General features: G+C 42.0%; 1 protein-coding gene across 1 annotated transcript in view; it reads right to left on the bottom strand.

Moving 5' to 3' along the window:
- C8A (complement C8 alpha chain) overlaps positions 1–14,320 on the bottom strand; it is a 58,765-nt gene extending 44,445 nt beyond the window's left edge. Inside the window, exons 1-2 of the mRNA XM_070403349.1 lie at positions 14,206–14,320; positions 2,402–2,504 (exon numbers count right to left, since the gene is read on the bottom strand). Of these exons, the coding sequence (XP_070259450.1) occupies positions 2,402–2,504; positions 14,206–14,282 (180 nt within the window). The 5' untranslated portion in view covers positions 14,283–14,320. The remainder of the gene's footprint in view (positions 1–2,401; positions 2,505–14,205) is intronic.
- Between the last annotated feature and the right edge of the window lie 7,154 nt (positions 14,321–21,474).

Here is a 21,474-nt window from a genome sequence, read left to right as displayed (position 1 = left end):
TACCTCATTTAATCTCACAAGTTTGAGAGGTTATGTACTACTATGGACCCCATTTTAGACTTGGTTGGAATTCCAGTTCTACTATTTACCATGCATGGTAAATTGCTTGATATCTCTGACCCTCAGTTTTCTCATCTATAAAATGACAGCTATTTCAGCATATTGTGAAGATCTGTGATAATACATGTAAAAAACTAGCACTTTGCCTTATTGCTGGCATGCAATCAATAATCATAGTTATCGACATCATCATCATTCTTGTAGCCAACTGTTGGGCTACTCCAGAAGGATTTATGACTGAGTGGGAATTGGATCAGGTGACCCCCTAATGTCATTGTTATTCTCCATCGTGTTCCAGGAGAGGCCGTAGAGTGGTTAGGCACAATGGGCACTTGAGAATCACACTGATCAAGTTTTAAACGCGGGCTCTGCCACTTTCTTAACTGGAGACCCAAGCAAAGGAGATGATGAGATCTATCATGTACAGTTGGCTGTGAAAGTCAATAAGACAATTTATTTAAAGCATTAGCACAGTGCTGGCATATAGACATTACTTCACAAATAGTGACTGTCCTCGCCACTATCATCCTTCCTGTGGTGACTCTACTGGAAATAATGGTGCAAACATGAGGTTTGTCCCCACTGGCTCCCTGTTTTCTAGGTTGTTACCAAATAATGAAGACATTGTGTTGCAGGAAGGTTGGTGCGGACATTCCCTGAGGGACTTCTTCGTGCTGTAGCCTGTGGTGGGTGTCATTAAGACGTAATTTCCTCTTTTAGCTCCTAGATAATGTTTCTTTCCAGAAATGCACATCTTTGTGTGATTTCGAGAGGAAGAAACATATTAATACTAGTAAAAAGAAACTAGAGTGTCTTTCACTTCACAGGATTTAATTATTTTAAGGAAATCATTCAATTCTGATGTAACCTATAAGTCATTCACTTGTGCTATATGCTATCTAAACTGCAATGTATGAGAAAATGCAGTTTGGAATATATGGTAGGTTGAATAATGACCATGCAAAAAAAAAAGAAAGAAAGAAATCTTAACCCTTGAACGTTGTGAATGTTACTTTATTTGAAAAAAGGGTATTTGCAAACATTATTAAGGTTTTTGAGATGAGATTATTCTGAATAATCCAGGTAAGCCCTAAATGCCATCACAGTGTCCTTATAAGAGGAAGGCAGAGGGAGATGTCACACAGACACACAAAGGAGACACACAGAGGAGGAGGCAATTGACCACAGAGGCAGGGATTAGAGTGATGGAGCCACATGTCAAGGATTGTCAATAGCCACGAGGAGCTGGAAGAGGCAAGGAATAGATTATCCCCTGGAGCCTCCAGAGGGAGGGTAACCCTGCTGATACCTTAGTTTCAAACATCTGGTCTCCAGAATTGGGAGAGAATAAATTTCTGTTGTTTGTGGCAATTTGTTACAGATGACCCAGAGAACTACTACAGGATCTCAGAGCAAAATGAGCATTTGGGGGCCAGTCTCGAATGAAAACTGTGGCAGCCTAGGGTTCTTTGGCATATGTCGGAGATGGGAGTGGCAGAACAATGAAGTTCAGGGTTTGAAGTCAAATAAACTAGGCCCAAATGATGTTTCTACCACACTTTGGTTTTGAACAGCTCATCAAACATTCGTGGGCACTTTCACATCTAACTAAAGAGTGGGTCTGGAGTAAGGAGGACCATCAGCCAACTCTGCTAAAGCTCCTGTGAGAAAAGGACAAGGTGCCTAGCCGGTGTGGTTCAGTGGTTGAGCATTGACTTAGGAACTAGGGATTCTGTACAAAGTCATAAATTTAATATTTCTCCCCGCTGGAACAGCATTCCTCCCAGCATCCCCCTTCCTTTGATATACCACTGAGTTTACCCACCATTGTGGACGATTCAAAAACACTTATGCGTGCATGATAGACACATATTGGTTCATTGGGTGTGTCTTCCTTTTCAACCTATGGAAGTGGAATCCTCAGGAGCCCCCTCTGTGATATGCTCTGGTTTGTCTCATCTCACTAGCGTCATGGACAGTGAGGCATTTATTCCTAAGCCATTCGTCCCTTCAGATGGCCCTTATTAGAAGGCAGTAGATTGGCCAGAACCCAGAGAGGCCATCATGGGTCAGTGTGCCCCTGTCCAAATAACCACTTTTCTGAGTATAAGCCTATAGCATACACATATTTTGCAGCTTCACCCAATAATGCCTTACAAACAAAATCAGGAGAGGCAAAAAAAAAGTTCTACCATCCACGTACCCATGGCTTCCAACTACCTATTTCTAGAACCAATTTCTCCCCATACCTTCAGATTTATAGGCCTTGGTGCTTATCTTATTTGAATGCCTGTACACAACTCAAATATTAAATGCCCCCAAACTGGTCACAGTGTCTTACCTTTCTGTCCTGGCATTGAATGCATTCTGTCCACTCTGACCAGTCACTCAGCTGGCAGTTCACTGCTGTGAATGTCAAGCTCCCAGCCCCCCGACTCACTCTCCTAAAAGAAGAAAGATCCCAGCTTCAATTTAAAAAATTTTATTATAATTCCAAAAAGCCTTTTAATATGAAGGCATGTTAATAATAGGAAAACAGATGCTGAATTTTTTCTGTTTTATTGAGGTGTAATTGACAAAAATTATATATATTTAGGTATGCTATAAAATATCCTTCTAATAATAAAGAGATAATATGCAAATTAACCCTCACACCCTCACAAGATAGCTGCCTATGACCAGGCCAGCAGGGGGGTTAGTGAGGGGCGACCAAACGACTGGACAGTAGGCTGTGTGGGGCTACAGGCCGGTAGGGGGCGTGAGGGGCAACCAGGCCAGCGGGGGGGGGGGGGGGCAGTTAGGGGTGACCAGGCCAGCAGGGGGGTAGTTAGGGGCAATTAGGCTGGCAGGGGTGCAGTTAGGGGCAACCAGGCAGGCAGGCAGGTGAGCAATTAGGAGCCAGTGGTTCAGGATTGTGAGAGGGATGTCTGACTGCCAGTTTAGGCCCGATTCCCGGGCCAAAACTGGCAGTCAGACATCCCCCGAGGGGCCCATATTTGGGAGGGTGCAGGCTAGGCTGAGGGGACTCCCCCCTCCCCCCCTACCCCCCGTGCATGAATTTCATGCATGGGTAGGGTCCCTAGGCCTGGCCAGCCATCAAGGCCGATCTGTAGGGAGACCGGCGGGATGATCAGTGGCCTCCCACTGGCACCCATCTTGGCTGGCCTGGGGTCTGTGGGATGCATTGAGCATCTTCGCCCTGGTGATCAGTGTGCATCATAGCAACTGATCGTTCCACCGTTCGTTCTGATGTTCGGTCGATTTGCATAATAGGCTTTTATTATATAAGATATATAAATAATTACCACAATGAAGCTAATTAACAAATCCATTACCTTGCAATTACTTTTTTTGGAGGGGTGAGAGCACTTAATACATTGTTTTTGGGTAGTTTTTATCGTGCGCTAACAGGTGGCTCTACTTTTTACAGTCAATGTAAAACGTATAAATACGTTTCCTGCATACAATGTGTTAATATCTACTCTTTTAGCAAATTTCAAGTAAATATACAATACAGTATTAACTATTGTCACTGCACTGTATATTGCATCACCAGAACTTACTCATCCTAGAACCAAAAGTTTTTTCTCTTTGACCAATCTCTCCCCATGTTCTCCCCTCTTCTGTCCCTATAACCACTTACTATTATCTACTTTCTGGTTCTATGAACTCAACTTTTTTAGATGCAGTATTTTATTCCTCCATCTGGCATTTCTCACTTAGCATAATGTCCTCCAGGTTCACCCTATGTTCACCCACAAATGGCAGGATTTCTTTTTTTATGGCTGAACATAGGCTGACTTTTCTAAGTTGTAAAGTTTGCCCATTGATTTGGGCATCTGGGTACCCATGGCAGCAATGTCACAAGATATTCCCTTACCCTTCCAGTTATCTGGAGGCGGGAGTGGGCAGAGAGCAGGGGGTGGAGGGAATGTTCAGGGAGGCTCAGTTATTCTTACCTGGAAGGCTTGGTTCTAAGGGCATGTCCACACTGGAATGATTTTATCTCCCTTCTTAAGAATTATATGTTGTGTTTTTATTTATTTATTTTTAATATATTTTTATTTATTTTAGAGAGGGAGAGTGAAATAGAAACATCAATGATGAGAATCATTGATTGACTGCCTCCTGCATGTCCCCTACTGGGGATCAAGCCTGCAACCCCGGCATGTGCCCTTGACTGGAATCAAACCGGGGACCCTTCAGCCCACAAGCTGATGCTCTATCCACTGAGCCAAACTAGCTAGGGCTACACGTGGTGCTTTTAAAACAAAAGTTTTAAAAGCCTATTGCCCTTTCTCTTTCCCCCAGTTTCTTTTATTGAAGTAAAATGCACAATATAAAAGTTACTATACTTTTAAGTGTGCAGTTCAGCAGCATTAAGTACATTCATGTTGTTCTGCCACCATCACCACCATCCATGTCCAGCACTCTTCATCTTTCTGTATCAGTTTTAAGTTTCCAAGCTTAAACAAAGGAAAAGCTGTGCATATTTCCCTTCCAGTCAGTCACACTTTCAAGAAATGAAAAATGAAAATTTTATCATGCCCCTGTTCTTACAGGTATGATGCTAGAGGGTTTATATAAAATCTCTCTTTTCATTCTATATGAATCTTATTTTACAGAGATGAGTACTGAAGAGAATTAATATTTTTGAAGAGTCTGAGTAGCAAAAAGCCAGTGGGTAAAAACATGGGGTCTTGGGTAAAGAGACTGAGTTTTAATCTTAGCCCCCCACTGACTTTGAAAACTTGAACTTCATTGAGCTATAGCTCTCCCATCTGAAGAACTATGTTAGCAATATTAGTTAACAGGTTTATTGAAAGCACATTAAAATGCTTATAAAGTGTTTATTAAAGATTGGCTTTTATTATTATACACTAGAACATTACATGGATTTTCTCATGTAATCTCTATAATGATCCTAGGAGGTAAATATAATCAGCTCTATCTACACTAATAAAAGAGAAACATGCAAATTGGTGTCACTCTGCTATGCCCACCAGCCAATCAGATGAGTATGCAAATTAACCCAACAAAGATGGCGGTTAATTTACATACGCAGGCTCAGAGTGAAGACTGAAGGCTCTGGCCAGAGTGAAGACTGAGGACTGAAGAGGCTTGGCTTCTCCACTGCGGCCGGAACAAAGACCTGGGTCCCAGGTGCCGGAGGAAAACTGGTGCCAGCAGCCAGGGGAAGGAAGGCCTATTGCGTGAATCTTCGTGCAACGGGCTTCTAGTTTTACATATAAGAGAGTTTAGATCCTAAAAGCTAAGTAATCCTGAAGTCATAGCCCAGAGTGACAGAGGCAGAATTTGAACTAGTTGGCTTGATGGCAAAGCCCATCTCTTGCTCCTCATGGTGTTTGTCTGGCTCCAAGCCTGAGCCTCTTTCCATAGCATCACCACCACTGCTCCTATACCTTCAAAGCCTGGTCAGCCCACTGGGCAAAGTAGTCAGGTTGTCTGTTACCACCCACATTGCCACAACCTCTGAGACTCAGGCAGCCTCTTCTGTAATGAATGGAACAACTATCTCCCTAGTGTAGAATTAAAAAGTACTTCAAATCTCATGCTAATTATGCCAGAGCTGCTACCCATGAGGAAGGATGGCACTTAGGCTGCACCCCTAGACAAGGTAGTCAGGAAAGTGACTGTCTTTAACACTAGTTCTCAAACTTGGGTCCCAGGACCCTTTTATACAATAACATGCTACTGAGAACTCCAAAGAGCTTTTGTGTAAGTGTACTAGAGCTATTGATATTCACAAAATTCAGAATTGAAACTGAGAAAAACTTAAAATATATATTTATCTATTTAAAATTACAAAAATAAACCCATTACATGTTTCAATATATATATAAAGTAAGTGTATTAAAAATACATTTCCGCTGAACTGGTTTGGCTCAGTGGATAGAGCGTTGGCCTGTGGACTCAAGGGTCCCAGGTTCGATTCCGGGCAGGGGCATGTACCTTGGTTGCGGGCACATCCCCACTGGGGGGCGTGCAGGAGGCAGCTGATCGGTGTTTCTCTCTCATCGATGTTTCTAACTCTCTATCCCTCTCCCTTCTTCTCTGTGAAAAATCAATAAAATTTATTTTTTAAAAAAAATACATTTCCAAGAATAATAATTAGTGAGAAGGTGTCATTGTTTTATATTTTTGCAAATATCTTTAATGTCTGGTTAGTAGAAAGCAGCTAGATTCTCATTTCTGCTGCTTCATTCCATCTGTTGCTTTATGTGGCTTTGGTTGAATTACATGAAAACAATCCCTCCTTGTACTTTTATATAGTTGAAAGGTTATGCAGTTGAAGAGTGTTTTAATAGTCTCTTCAGATAACTGTGGCTGTTCTTTGATACTACACCAAAACTTGACAATGGGCAATTCCTTAAATGTTAATTGCAATGTGGAATCTAAAAGCATATCAATGAATTTTTTGTACGTTGTTTCATTAAAATCCACTAGTCTATTTATACTTCCAATGGATCTGATACCCATACATGATTTTTGTAACCTTAGGCATTGGAAATTTGAAAAATAATGGTTCACTAATTATTCATATTTTAAAAATATTAACACATTCTTATGCAACATAAAAAGTCAAATTTATTAAGATTCCCAGTGATGTCTTCAAGCTCATCATAGTGGATATGTTTTACCAAAATTTTGATTTTTGCTTGAAAGCTCAAATTTTGTCATTGATAACAATAGTGTTATTTTTTTAAGTGATAAGCTCTCTGTTCTTTTTTGAGACAAAATCTGCCAAATATGTAAGCCTGAATAACTGCAGTTTGACAGTTATCCTGTTGAGTAAGAACAATGTTCCAGGGGAAAAGGTGGCTACTTTTACTTAAAACTCAAGTGATTGTTTTTACAAAAGACAAACATCATACTTTAGTGCACAAAAGTTCTTGGTGAATTCTTCCCATTTTGATACACAGAACATTTAAATAACATGTATTCAAGATTGAGGCTTAATAAAATTAATAATTTTTATGTTTCATAAAGGACTTTCTTGTCCTAGCTGATTTTGCTCAGTGGGCAGAGTGTCGGCCCACAGACTGAGGGGTCCCGGGTTCAATTCCAGTCAAGGGCATGTACCTAGGTTGCAGGATCAATCCCCAGCCCTGGTCAGGGCACCTGCAGGAGGCAACCAATCAAGGTGTCTCTTTCACATCTATGTTTCTCTCTCTGTGTCTCTCCCCTCCCTTCCACTCTCTAAAAATCAATGGAAAAGTTATCCTCAGGTGAAGATTAACAAACAAACAAAAAGACAAAATTTTCTTAAACTTAATTTCTTTCCTGTGAGTTTGGTGCCACCTCCTTGATTTGTATCAAGGCTACAGTAGTTTTACCTGCCATTACTTTTGCACCATCCATGCAAATATAAACACAGTGAAAGGGGCAAATGTCTTAATATTGTTGTGAAATTGTTTTGAACTCAGAGGACTGCCCCCCCCCCACCTCAACCCATCTTCGAAAAGATCTTAGGGACTCCCTGGGCTCTATAAACCATACTTTGAAAGACACTGTGATCTTTAAAATGATGCTAGTATGCATATAACCCCACCCCTGCTATCCCTTCAACGAAAACCTCAGTTCTCAGCTCACAATATGCATCTCTATTCTAAAATTTCTTTCGTGGCTCTGGGAGACCTCATCATCCCAATAAATGAGCCATCCAACATTCTGCCCCTCAGTTGCATCTTTTCCTCGTCTCTGATGACCTTTTTTTTTTTTTCACTCCAGTATCTTCCATGGTCACATCCTGGATCTTCTCACTTTCTGAAACAGCTTCTCCTCCAAATCACTAATTCACAAGTCATCTGCAAATGGTTACTTGCGGGCTCCACGGCTTCTTCTCATCTATCTTATATGCTCAAGGGTTCCCATTGCACTTTGGATCTCATTGGGCCTCCATTCTCTTCACTCCTAAGCTTTCTTTCTATTCATAGGACCCCCTCCTATTTTAATTTCCCTTTATAACTAGTTTTGAATTCATGATCTATAATTTTAAAAATCTTAATTATATCCTAAATTCCTAGACCCCACAGTTCCCTTGACCACATCTACCTATAGAAGCCAATCCTGAATAAATCCAATTATCTGTCCCTTTATCTGGTGAGCTCCTAGATTTCTTTCAATCTCATCATAAACATCAGTTCCCTAGGGAGGCACTGTCACTACCCAGACTGTTTAGATACCTCCTTTCATATGATTTGGTCAAGCTCTGCACATCTTCTCCATACTTAATTATCAAACTTGTAATATTTGTATAATTTCTATCCTCTCCATCAGATTGTAAGCTGTATGAAGGCAAGTACTGTCTGTATGTTTGCTGCTGAAGTCCCAGCATCTATCATGATGCCAGACCCAAGCAAAGTGCTCAGTAAATATTTAGGAAAGGAAAAAAGAAGGGAGGCAAGGAGGAATAAAGAGGGAGGGCGAGAGGAAGGAAGGAGGAAATGAAAGAATTGAAACAATTTATAAGAAATAGAGTGGCATTGTTTCAAGATTTATTTGAATCTAGTTTTCAGTTATAATCTAATTAAATGATTCTGGCATCTAGACATTCAAATGGATCAAGGTTTATTCCATCTGTCATTTTGCCGATATATTATCCTAATAATAAAAGTTTGAAGCATGGGAACAGAGAGAAAGACAAGGGTTCTAGTTATCAAAAAGGTGGGAGAGAAGGTTTGGGAGCAGAAATGTCTCCAGCATTTGTTCTGCATCTCACTATAGAATTGTCAAGATAATGTCAATGTAAGCCTACAGAGACTGCATTATGATGTCAGAATGGAAAGAAACAGTATTAATGGATGGAAGCAAAAGCCTAGTCAGAGCAGTGCTGTGTTGCTGTAGTTTTAAAAGCTTTGTGACATGATGTCTAGACAGAGGCACACACAGTAATGCTATCACTGAAGCAAGAGTACAAAAGGTACACAGGACCATTCATTAAATCATAACGGGGCTCCAACCCTCTAGCCATTAATAATGTGACCAGCATTTTCTCTTTTCGTTCCAATGAATTTTTAAATGTAGCTTATTTTTGCTGATTATAAAAGTAATGCATTTTCATTAAAGAGAACATAGAAAAGATAATGAAAGGGAAAATTGCCCCAGTTCCTGCCAATATTAATATTTTTTCATATTTCCTTTCACTCTTTATTTTCATAACATAGTTGAGGTCATACAGAGTATTGCATCTTATACCCTGCATTTCCACTTGATATTGCAGCAGAAATGTAAGCTATTTATGATGTTTCCACTCCTCTAACATCAAACAATTAGATTATCGAGCACCCAGTTTTTCTGTGTCCTAAGTTATTTATTGAAGATATATCCTGCAGAATGGGATGGCTGAGTAGAAGGATAGAAGTGATTTTAAAGCTTATGACACATATGGCCCAATAGCTTTCCAAGAGAATTGTACCAATGTTTCAATTACTTAAGGAACCATTAATAAATCTGTGGCCTAGTAAATCTTGGCAAATAGTTTAAAAGCATCTCCCAGCTACTAAAAATCAACTCAAGCAATAAGACATTTACTATAGAGCACTGGGATTTGGGAGTCTTTGTGCATGTACCTCGCTGTGCTACTCTATTCAAGTTGATTTAACTATCTGGCTTTTAGTTCTTTCCTCTGTAGAATCACACAAGTCAATATAGTGCTACTGCGGGGTTTCTCAGAGAATGCTCTGTAGAGTACTAGTTCCTGAGAGATGTGCCTGAGACGGAAGCAGAAAGACAAGATACATGGTCAAATACATTTAGATACATTGCATACAACATACTACTTTTGGAGATTCAAAATGTCCAACGACATATTAAAGGCACCGAGAAGTTCTGCATTTTAATTTACTTAACCTAGCGTTTACCCAATTTTTTGAACACGTGTCATTTTTTTTCAGGTGACATCTGTAAGACTATGTAACACAGTTGAAGAAACACTGATATAACAGAAAGGGATGTGGAGTCCAACAAACATGGATTTAAATCCAGTTTCTTTACTTAATAAACTTCAATTTTCTTATTACTAAAAAGCCAGAATAAGCCTAACACACATGTTAGTTTCTTATTTCTAGCCTCCTTCACCCCACATGTGTCAGCAAATCTCTCCATCTTTGTCAAAATGTAATGAAGACCACTCTTCATGGGGCTATGGACTGGTGAGATGCTTGCCATCTGCCTTTTTAAATAGGGTGACATATTGGGCAAAGGGCATAAAACCTGAAGATGAACCTACAATTTGCAAGCCCAATGCTTGACCCCAGATTGTGGCCACATCAGCAATTTAGATCACAAAATAATAATTAGCTGCCAGTCCTAAACTAGAAGGGCAAAAGCTCTAACCCTGATTATTGCCAGGGTTGGCTCAGCTTATATTCAAAGCTGATTGTCACTAATTATATAATCTTGAGCCAGTCCCATTCACTTACATAGCATTACATCATGAAACAGAAGTATTTCACGTTTGATTGTGAAAGTGCTGAGTCTCCAGGGACCTCCCTGTTGCTAAGTATGGTGGGAAGTCTCCCGAGTTGGTCCGACTTGCTCTCTGTTAACCACTGTGCCCTTCTTGAAGGCTTTTCTCTCTTGGACTCCTCGTACCACGCTGTCTGGCTCCCTTCCTGCCTCAGGGGCCAGTTCTCTTTGACTTCTCCAAAAACTGAAATTCCTCAGGGTGCATTCTTGCCTCTCTTCTTTTCTCTTTCTGCTTTTCTCACTCCTGAGATCCATTTTCTGACCTTCACAAACCATCTCTATGAATGCCCCCTAAAGTAGATCTTCACCTTGGACCACTCCTCTGAAATCCTGTTTTGTTTATCCAACTGCCCATTTCATATCTCCATTACGTGTCTCTCACACATGGGAAATGTAAAGGCTCCAAATATAAACTCTTAATTTTCTCCTTTTAACCAGCTTCTGTCTCGGTTTTACTTACATCAGTAAGTGGAGCCACCATAACACACCGTTGCTCAAGCCAGTTTCCTGCCATCGCCTTCATTCCTTCCTCTCCCCTGGCCCTCACAGCCAGTCCTTGGGAAATGTCGGTCAATATTACTTTCAGAATGTTATCACAAGTATCTTCCCTCCCACCTACCTGTACGGCCCCCCCATTCTAATTTAAGGCACTGGTATCTCTCACCCATATCGCTGCTGAGGCCTCCAATGACACCTTCCACTTCAACTTTCTCCTATCCCTTCTTTGCACAGTCACAAGGATGTGTTTTTTGTTTGTTTTGTTTTTTGGGTGTTTTTTTTACTATTGATTTTTTTTACAGAGAGGAAGAGCGGGGGATAGCGAGTTAGAAACACTGATGAGAGAGAAACATCGATTAGCTGCCTCCTACACACCCCCTACTGGGGATGTGCCCGCAACCAAGGTACATGCCCTTGACTGGAATCGAACCTGGGACCCTTCAGTCCGCAGGCCAACACTCTATCCACTGAGCCAAACCGGTTAGGGCAAGGATGGTTTTTTAATTAGAAATCAGATAATAGCCGTCTTTTATAAGACCATTCAGTATTGTTTTTTGTTTGTTTGTTTCTTTGTGTGTTTTTTTTTTTTACTACACATATACTATAACTCAAATTCCTCATCATGATGCCCTAGGTCCTCTGTGATACTTTTAGACATCCTCTCATGGCACAATCCTCTCACAGCACAATCCTCTGCTCTGTGTTCCTCCCATCCTTCAGGTCCACCAACATGACTGGCCGCTTCCCACGGTTGGGCCTTCACACATTCGGACCTCTCCATTCTCCCCTACTCCTTACGTGGTTTCTCCTTGCCCTCCTTCATGTCCCAGCTTAAATGCCGCCCCTACAGAGAACCGCTCCCTAACCAGCCTATCTTCAGATATTCTCTAACAAAGGGCCTATTCTTTCCTTCGTGGTATTTATCATGCATGCATTCTACTGAAATGTTTTGCTTACATGTTTATTGCCTATCACTGCACTATGAATTACTTGAGGGTAGGGACATTATCTGTTTTGTTCACCACATGGTACCTATTATACCTGAAATCATAATAATAAAAGGCTAATATGCAAATGGTCATCACGCCTTCACACTTAATGACTGATAAGCAGGAGGCATGGCTTGATGAGGGACCTGAGGCTTGTGTCCCCTGTCAAGCCTGCGGGGTCTTGCCCAATGGGTTAGGGCCGGCCGGGTCTGGGTCTTGTGCGATTTTGAGGCACGTGTGGGTGGGCAGGGACTTGACTCTGAGTCCCATGGCATGCCCCAGACTCTAACAGGAGGGAGATTTTCATATACATTTACTAATTTTCTTTCATCTCTGACACTTCTATTATAGAGAAAGGGCAAATAGCAATATTAAAATATTTCCTCTAATTAATTCCCTTTTAACATGCATGAATTTCGTGCACCAGGCCACTAGTATTTAATAAAATCTTATATGAACCCTAACATTGAAAACATATGATCTACCTCTGCATTTTAATGATACTTTATTTTTATTAACTCATGTTTATCAGTTTGCTTATTACAAAGTCTTAATAGAAAAATGAGTTTGTTTTTGTTTTTTTGAGAATGACATTTTAAAACAGCAGTGATGATGTAAGATTTTATTTGGAGGTGGGGGGAGAAGGAGTGCCATTGTTAAATTCTTGAAATCACTGACCAAGCTCAAAGATCCATGCCAACTGGCACATTATACATTGGTTCTAATTTTTGTCAACCATCAGAAAGAATGTAAATCCCCCAAAATGACCATAACATTCACACACCACTGGCCACAGCTCTCACTGGACACACACTAAGAACCAGGCATCATACCATGTACTTTTCATGTGTTTACTAGTAATTCTTCCTCTTACTTTCCTCCAACATTTTACTCAGAAAAGTTAAGTAACTTGCCTGAGGTCACACAAATGCAAAATGCTGGTGCCAGAATTTGAACCTATAGTTATTCACCACGTAGTTTCCTGTTTCCAAAGCCAGGGTCAGACCCACTGGCATTAGACACAGAGACCTTGTACTTTCCTACTTCAGCACTTTGTAAAGTATTTAATTGGCTCTCTTTTGCCTTGACTTCAAATTTGCCTCTTCACTGGTCTGTCTTATTTGATAAGTTCATCAAACATCAGGGTTCTTTGTTCATTTTCAAAAAGGATTACAATGATAAGCTTTTATAATTAAGAGTATCTCAGCAAAGATTTCCTTTTCCACAGTTCCCTCGCCTTTATCTTCTAATTATTAGAGATGAATTTTTCTGATTTTGTTCAAAATCGTATTTGCTTTAAATACAAGTTGCAAATTAACCGCTTATAAAAATATCTTCCTCCCTTCTGAACTGTTACTTAAAGAAAATCTCTCTTGCTCTAGCATTTAAAAGGAGCAATGATTTAAAATTGAATCATCCAACAAGAATTTGAATAAAATAGCTCTAATTACAGTCTTTAATATTTGGGAGAATAGGGACAGCTTCAAAACTGTCCCAAAGGTGACATAGGAGCTGTTTAAGCACCACAAAATACTTAATGTGAAGATATTAAAAAAAAATATGAGACCAGGTTAAAAATTTCAAGGAAATGGACTGAGCAAAAAACAATGTACATATGAAAATATCATTTCCATTCATTATCCCACAGCAAAAAGTAAGCTTGTTCCTATTAAATGACCCAGCATCTCTACTGTGTCTCAGCTTCCCTAAATGATGTTATATACATTATCTAATTTTATTCTCCCCCAAACACTATGAGACAGATATTCTTATGATTCACAAACAGATGAGTAGATGTTAACTGTCCAACATTACTCAAGAGAACTATTGTTTATTGAGCGAAGGCTATTGTATATCCAGGATCTTATTGCATGTTCATTAACTCATTTAGAAGAGGCATTATTATTCTCATCTTACAGGTAGGACAACTGAAGCTCAAATAAATGAAGTGATGTATTTCAGATTAGTCAGCTCTTCAGCATTGCAACTGTGATTTTCACACACACACACTCTTTTCATTGTCTTCTAGTCCTTCACTGCACTAGGAATAGCAGGAAAAGAGGTCACATTCCAACCTAAAACAGCCTGCTACAAACATGAAAGTGTCTCAGTTCCCCACTAGGTGAACCCTCTGTGCAAATTCGGTAGAGACATATGGCTGACTCACCGGTGTGCCTTCTCCTGTATGGTTATCCCAGGCAGACAAATCATCAAAGACAAGATGAAGAAAGCAACAGCAAACATCTCATCCAGAATCCAGCAGCCTATATCACCTAGAAGGAATTAAGGGATCTATTCAGGGAGTTGGAGTAAAAAGATGTCTACAGGCCAGGACCCATAAGATCTAATGTTTGAAACTAACAGAACTCCCTTGATTCTCATTCAGATGTGGTTAATTAGTTACTAGGGTATTGATTAGCCAAACACCCTAAAAACCCAGACACCAAAGGCCACTGTCCTTCAGACCTTTATTTTAAAAAATAATACCTATAAGATATTTATTTAACCAATACCAGCTTAGAAAAAGGATCTTATTTTCAGAAAGAGGCATCAGTCAAATTAAGATACAGTTCCAGAATGCATGATCATTTTTAGTGGCTCTTGGAACTTGTAAGGTCAATTTGTTTTGTAAGACAGAAATGAGGCTAATACTGGTATATCAGCTCAGCCTGAAACAGCCAGCAAAACAGACAATGCTAACAGTCGCATGGAGGTTCTACAATGTATCGCCAGACATCTGGAGCCTGAGAAATGTAGGTAACTCAATGAACGTTCCACTTTTTATCCAGGCATTGGATGCCCTTAAGATCCAGCATATTGGTATCTTGAGGGGACAAGATGCCTTCAGTTGATATCTCCAGAAGCATTCTCTAGAATTATAGGAATAGCTACACATGTCGATGGATGAGGCCATACCTACACACACTCTCTGACTCTTCCAGTCATGATGGGCATTTCATAATGATTTTGCTGCAGATGTGGTGGCATGAGGGGTGTTATATCTGGATACTCTTAGGGTAGCTCAGGATGGTAGTGGGGATGGAACCCACTTTTCCCACCAACTCCCCAGCCGTTTCCCTCCCTCCCTATCTCATCCACAATCCAAGTTTCTGAGATAGGTCCTCAGACACCCCCACCTCAGATTTTCCTCCACCAGTTCTATTGCTTTTCTCATGTGGAGCAGACTGCTCCCTAGAACAGAGGTCTCAACTGGAGTGATTCTGCCCCTCGGGGGACATTTGGCAGTGACTAGAGACATTTATGGTTGTCACGACTTTGAAGGTTCTGCTACTGGCATCTAGTGGATAGAGACAGGGATGCTGCTAAACTTTCCATGATGCACAGAGGAGCCCCCACCACAAAGAATTATCTGCCTCAAAATGTCAGTAGTGCTGAGGTTGGGAAACGCTGCCTCACAAACAGTCTAGTCTTCTTTCCCTTGGCCCTTGGAGTTCTGGTGAATTAATTTTCTTCTTCTTACACATAGGCTCTATTGCCTTCCTTTTTCATGCAGCTCCTTCTCAAGAGTTCCCTGCTGCCTTTCTCTTCACCCAAGACCTCAGCAGCCTCCAGGACTCCCCTTAACCTCTACTCATCTGTCTCATCCTTCACTCCTCAACATGGTCACTTAAATTCTATTACATTTCCTGTGTAATATCTTCCCTCCAGGCTTCTCTCCTTCATTCTCACTGCCTTTGATCCCCTTCAGAGCCTCAGCTTTCTCTGAAACTATAGTAAGAGACTCCTAGCGAGATCTCTTTCTCCTTATTCTAAACCTTCCTGAATTGTTGCTGAATTCATACTCAAGAAATCTGCCTCTGACAACATCCTGCTCCTGCCCAGAAACCTTCAGTGGCTCCCCATTGTCTATAAAATTAGAAGTCCCAATTCCTCCATAAATGGGTCCAACCCATCTGTGTAACCTTATGGATCACAACCCTCTGATTATCCCTCACTTATAGTCCAGGTTCCCTTACCTTCCTCACACTTTCTCAGTGCTGTGACTACTCTTGCTGGACTCCCCACCAGAAATTCCTTTACCCATCATCTCTTACCCTTCCATCAGGTGTCTTCTCAAATAGCAGGTCTGTCATGGATCCTTGACTGATGGCTCCTTCTGGGAGGTGTCTCTTTGTTACCTTGAACCTTATAAACACATGATGAGCACTTCTCACTTTTGCCTCATATTGGGCTTTTCTAAGGAAGTGGGGTCTATCTTGAGAATGAAAGTTTATTTAGGGTAAATTCTATGTCTGGTTCTTCTTCATAAACACTCGTCTCACTTAGTAATGAATCTTTAATAAGAAATATGTATTGATTGAGTGAATTAGCAAATGAATCAATTAAAAATAGTTTACTATTTCATGATACTTTCAGGTTTAGTTTCTTATCTAATCCTCAAAATAACCTTGTGAAATAAATATCATTATTATGAAGAGAATCTTGAGTCAGAGAGACAGTGACTAACGTGGAAAATGGAAGCAAGATGTATAGAGTACCAGCCCTGTACCTTCCCCGTTACATGATTTAAAAAAAAAAAATTAAGTCTACTCTTCACAGTAATCATGCAAGGCTTTCTGAGTGGTTAACTAATTTGCCTGAGATCACACAGCTGGTGAGTCTCAGACTCATGGATTTATAATCTGTCCAACTTCAAAAAATGAGATCATTTTTGGTCTGATCACACAACTACTACATTACTAAGTGGTGTATTAGGACTAAGGCTTTGGTCTTCTCCAAGTCCAGTTTCTGCCTGCTATGCCTTAACTCAGAGAACAGTATCATTTCTAGGGAACAAAGAAAGCAAAATAAAGTGAAGAGAGAATCACGGGATAGAATCAAAAGAGAGGAAGCTAAGTCAGATGGGATTAATCCATGCCTCTATGACTAAGTGTACATGCTGTGTGTCGTGTGTCGTGTGTGTGTGTGTGTGTGTGTGTGTGTGTTTGGATGGGGGTGGGCAGTCATCTGCTTTGGGCTAGAATGTTTTAAGATGAATGGAAAATGCCAAAACATTTTTAGGTTTGCATATGTGGATTTCACCTTAATTGTAGCATTCTGTTATCAAAGATAGATAGTTATAAAATGCCATACAGAATAGACAGCAAGATGCCAATTCATTTTGAAAATGCATTGCTTGTCTCAGGGAAACGCTTTCCACTGTCTAAATCAGCCTATGAGTTATGGCCTCCAAGTGGAGCGTGTCCTGCATTGTCCCAGACTGCCACCGCTGGGACACCCAGGTCTGTGCTCTCTGAAAAGCTTTCAGTATTCTACACCTCATTCCCCCTGTGCTGGACCTGCCACTCGCCCAATGCAGATGGGAGATCAAAACTCTGTAAATCTAATGCAAAGGGAAGCAATTGGTTAGAACACAACTGTAGATCGGAAAATGCCACTAACCAATTCTTGTCTCCTTGCTTCAGTTTCTTTATCTGCAAAATGGATAAAACAATACCCATCAGGATAGAATCAAAGAGCTGATGACTAAATGAGAAATCTATTCTTAACTGAGAATTTTGGACAGTTCTTATTTATTTCAATTTCCCCTTCTGCTCCTCCTTCCTAATATCTACTCATCTCTCATAAGCATGGGAGCTTTCACTTAATACAATGAAGTGGGGAAGCAGAAGAAAGAAGGGGCCTGGCAAAGAGAGTGATGGAGGAGGGTAGGATGTGAGAGGTCCATGTCCAGGTGACCTGGGCTGATGTCAAGGCCTCTGGAGGGAGGATGGTACCTGCAGAAGCTGAGAGAACGGTTTCAGTGGTGGGGCCCAGGTGACAAAGTCTGCCCAGGTTACAGTACATTCCAGCACCTCAAGGGTTGAAAATTTTGTTAGCAACTCAATGTAGCAACTTCAGCTTGGCCATGGCCAATCTCATCATGGCCAGAAGTGAACAGGGCTTCTCCCAGTAGCCTAGTGATTGGTAGTCCACACGGATGGCAGAGCAGTTTTGTGAGTGTGTGTGTGTGAGTGTGTGTGTATGTATTAGTGCTGCTCCCTCACTGGAAAATCCTGCAAAACATTCAACACAACACCTGGCACCAAGTCTGCAGACAGTAGGTGAGCATCCCTGCCCCCTGTCTTGCCTTCCTCACCTCCTCTCTCCACGCTTTGCAAGACTGCATGTCTATGACAACTGTTTTCTCCCGAGTGCTTTCCTCAGTCCCAAACCATGACCAACAGACATTCGTGGTGGGTGTTCCACTGAAAATGCAGTGGGGCTGGTTTAAGGAATTGGTCTCAACATGAGGCTTTATGTGGATGAGCTACTGCATGCCTACTGCATATCAAAGCTCTGTGTTTGCATTGAAGAGGTGAGATGAAGGAGGTCAGTGTCTGGCTCATTTCTACATTAGCATAGAAATTAAAGACCTTCTCTCAAAGAAGGCATTGGGCACTGTGAGCGGCTCTGGGCAAATCTGGTGGTCCTTTGGGAAATACCTCTTGGAATTTGGCTGCAATAATTTCCAGGGTTCATTTTCCACCTGAGCAAGTTCTCCAGGCATCATCAATTGATCAATAGCCTTCTCTGTTATGCCTTTACATGCAGCATGGTGCAGGCACTGCTTCCTCTGTTCCCACAGTACCTCAGAAAGGCCACCGACTTGGTGGTTCATGCTCTATCCCATCTGTGATGGCTGTGAACTCGCAGAAGGCACGGCTGAGCTGGCCCAGAGTCTCCATGCCCCAGGTGTGTGAGAGTCAACCCATGAAACCACAGCCCACTGACTTCATGGGCCCCACTGAGCATGTGCACAGATGCTAAACACAGTACACACCCCACTAGAAGTAGGTAGGCTGGTATGATCACATGTGCAGACAGCTTTAACCGGTGTCCATGGGAACCTCCTTCCTCCACAGCATTCTCTTCTCCATTCTCTACCAGTGTCCTACTGAGAGCCCTGGACCCTGCTGTTCCCCCACTCCACTGGGAACTTCATGTGTCCCAAGTGCTGGCACATAGTAGGTGTTCCATACTTGTGTTTTATGCAACACAGTAGGAAGATGGTACCTTTTACTCTAATAAATCTGGACTGAGATCCCAGCACCACCATTAACCAACTGTACAACTTTGGACAAGTGATTGCATCACTCTGCCTTAATTGCCCCTCCTGCATAATGGGTTTGATGGTAATTTCATACATATATTTCACATACACATAGACACATGCATGCCTAATGACTCATACATATTTGTTGAATGTACATGAATTAACAGGCATTTGCAGGCCTGATGGTGATGGACACTATCTCTCTTTGTTTTATCTGGCTTTAAGTCTCTCCTGCCCTCTCTGTTCCAGAAACACCCTCTGGGGCTGAGCAGGTGGAGGCTTGTTCACAACTGGGGCTCATGGTGCCATTTGAGGAGTCAATAGGGGGGTCAGGGTCACTGAGAGACTGACACAGTAGACCTACGTGTGTGCCATTTCTCTGTGTGTTTTGGGCATCTTTATGCTATCAGGCCCTAGGCATTTACTGCATCAGTGAGGCTTCTGAAAGATATTGTGGCCTTCAGCCCTCAAACCCATAGTGATCCCACAGACTGATCAATCAAAATATAATCTCTGGGAGGCTGACCAAACCCATTTTGTTCACTATTATGTCACAAAGTTGCTGCACACTGTAACCTATTAGTTATCATATTCATTCTATCAGGGATTGGGTTAGAGGCTGTAGTGGGCACTAAACACTCAGAGATGAGAACACAGCCCCTGCCATCATGGTTCCATGCCTGGGTGGAGTGCCATGGGGATCTGCAGGGGCCCACACTGGGAGCATCTGGGATTTGGGCTTTGAAGGAGGCAGGTGGGCAGATAAAAGTCTCTTTAGTCATAGAAAGGAAGAAAAGACATTCGAGGTAGAGAAAACAGTGTGAACAAAACCATGAAGAACCAAAGAGACATGGCCAGTTTGGGGATCAACTAGCTCTCTGGTGGGAAGGACAGCAGGACAGGCAAAGGCCACAGCAAAGGGCTTTTTGTTGCCAAGACTAAGATTTCGATTCCATCTCTAAGGATGTGGATGGGCTACTGAAGGTGAAGCAGCAGAGCCCCTGGTCAGACTTGTACGTTGCAGTCTGGGGGACCATGGAGGATGGACCAGAGAAGGCTGAGGCTGGAGGCAGAGAAACCAGCTTCAAGACTGACTCTCAGGGACTGAAACTCTATGCACCTGACACACCAGGGGAAATGCTTGGGGACAAGAGGGCACGGTGGGAACTCAGAAGCTCCAGAGTCAGACCTCTAGATTCACCTGCCGAACTCTACAGGATTGTTCTGCACGACCTCGGGACAGTCCCTGGACTTCTCTGGACCTCAGTGTCCACACCTGACAGCTGGCGCATCCTCCACTGCCTCCTCCAGTCTGAAACCTTGTCCTTCTGTAATCCAGATCTAAGGCATCCCTTTAGCACAACAGGACTAGGAAGCAAATATGGATATATATTTCCAACTGTTCAAGTCTCTCTCAATACTTTTATTCAGGACTTGTACTCCCCCGAGGCACTCTGGGCTGTCAGTCTGTAATTAGACTGTCTTTGCTCTCACAAAGCCAGGCTGTGCAGAGGGGGAGACAGAGCCCGATTAGCCTACTGTAAACAAATTTGGTCAGGCTCCTCTCGCCAGTCTCAGTTCCAGCTGAGTGGATTTCAGCCGCTCCTGGCAGAATGCTAATGCCTCCTACACACACAGTTGCAAGAAAATAATCCTCCCTTTCTTGAGAATGCTGTGGGTTTCACGTTTCTCTCTCTGTGACAGAGCATGGCGCATGGGGATGGGGGCGGGGACAGGGAGTGTGGGGGTGCAGCAGGGAGGTCTCACAAAGAAACTAGAAAGAGCCTAAGGCAGGACACAGGGCTCCCATAGGGTGTAAAGGCAAGTTCAGCCACTCATTTTCTTTGTAACCTTGCAAAAGTCCCTTCAACTCCCTGAGCCTCAGGTAGCTCAACTGTAAAATGAGGCTGAGAACACCTACCTCGCAGGCCGGCTAGAAAGAGTAATTGAGATAATGTACCTAAGAGCCTTTGGCAAAGCTCTGTGGGCGAGGGGACAGCGTCAAGGATCACAGCCTCCGCTTCCCTGTGCAAACGGTCAGGGAGTCGGGCAGGTGTAGATACGCAGGAGAGCTAGGCTCAAAACTCCCGTCAGCATCAGAGTCTTAGAAAACGGGAGGTGGACGGCCCTGATGTCCTGACCAGCCCTCCCATTGAAATTGCTCTGAAATCGGATGGAGGCTTTCCATGTGTGGGTTAGAAGGAGGAACTCTAACACTTATGAGCACTTGTACTCTGCTTGTCATCTTCACAGGCGCTGTAGATGAGAATTCTTCTTTTATCTTTTTTTAAACTATTATTTTTAATTATAGGTGAGAATTCTAATACCCAGTCCAGAGATGAGGAAACTGAGATCAGAAGAAAGAGGGAGAGAGGATTT

This window comes from Myotis yumanensis, unplaced genomic scaffold (assembly GCF_028538775.1).
Source record: "Myotis yumanensis isolate MYYU_CA2020_CCGP unplaced genomic scaffold, mMyoYum1.0.hap1 SCAF_2, whole genome shotgun sequence".
Classification (NCBI taxonomy): domain Eukaryota; kingdom Metazoa; phylum Chordata; class Mammalia; order Chiroptera; family Vespertilionidae; genus Myotis; species Myotis yumanensis.
Note: the sequence above shows the minus strand (reverse complement) of the source record. Positions and strands in the feature narration are given on the sequence as shown.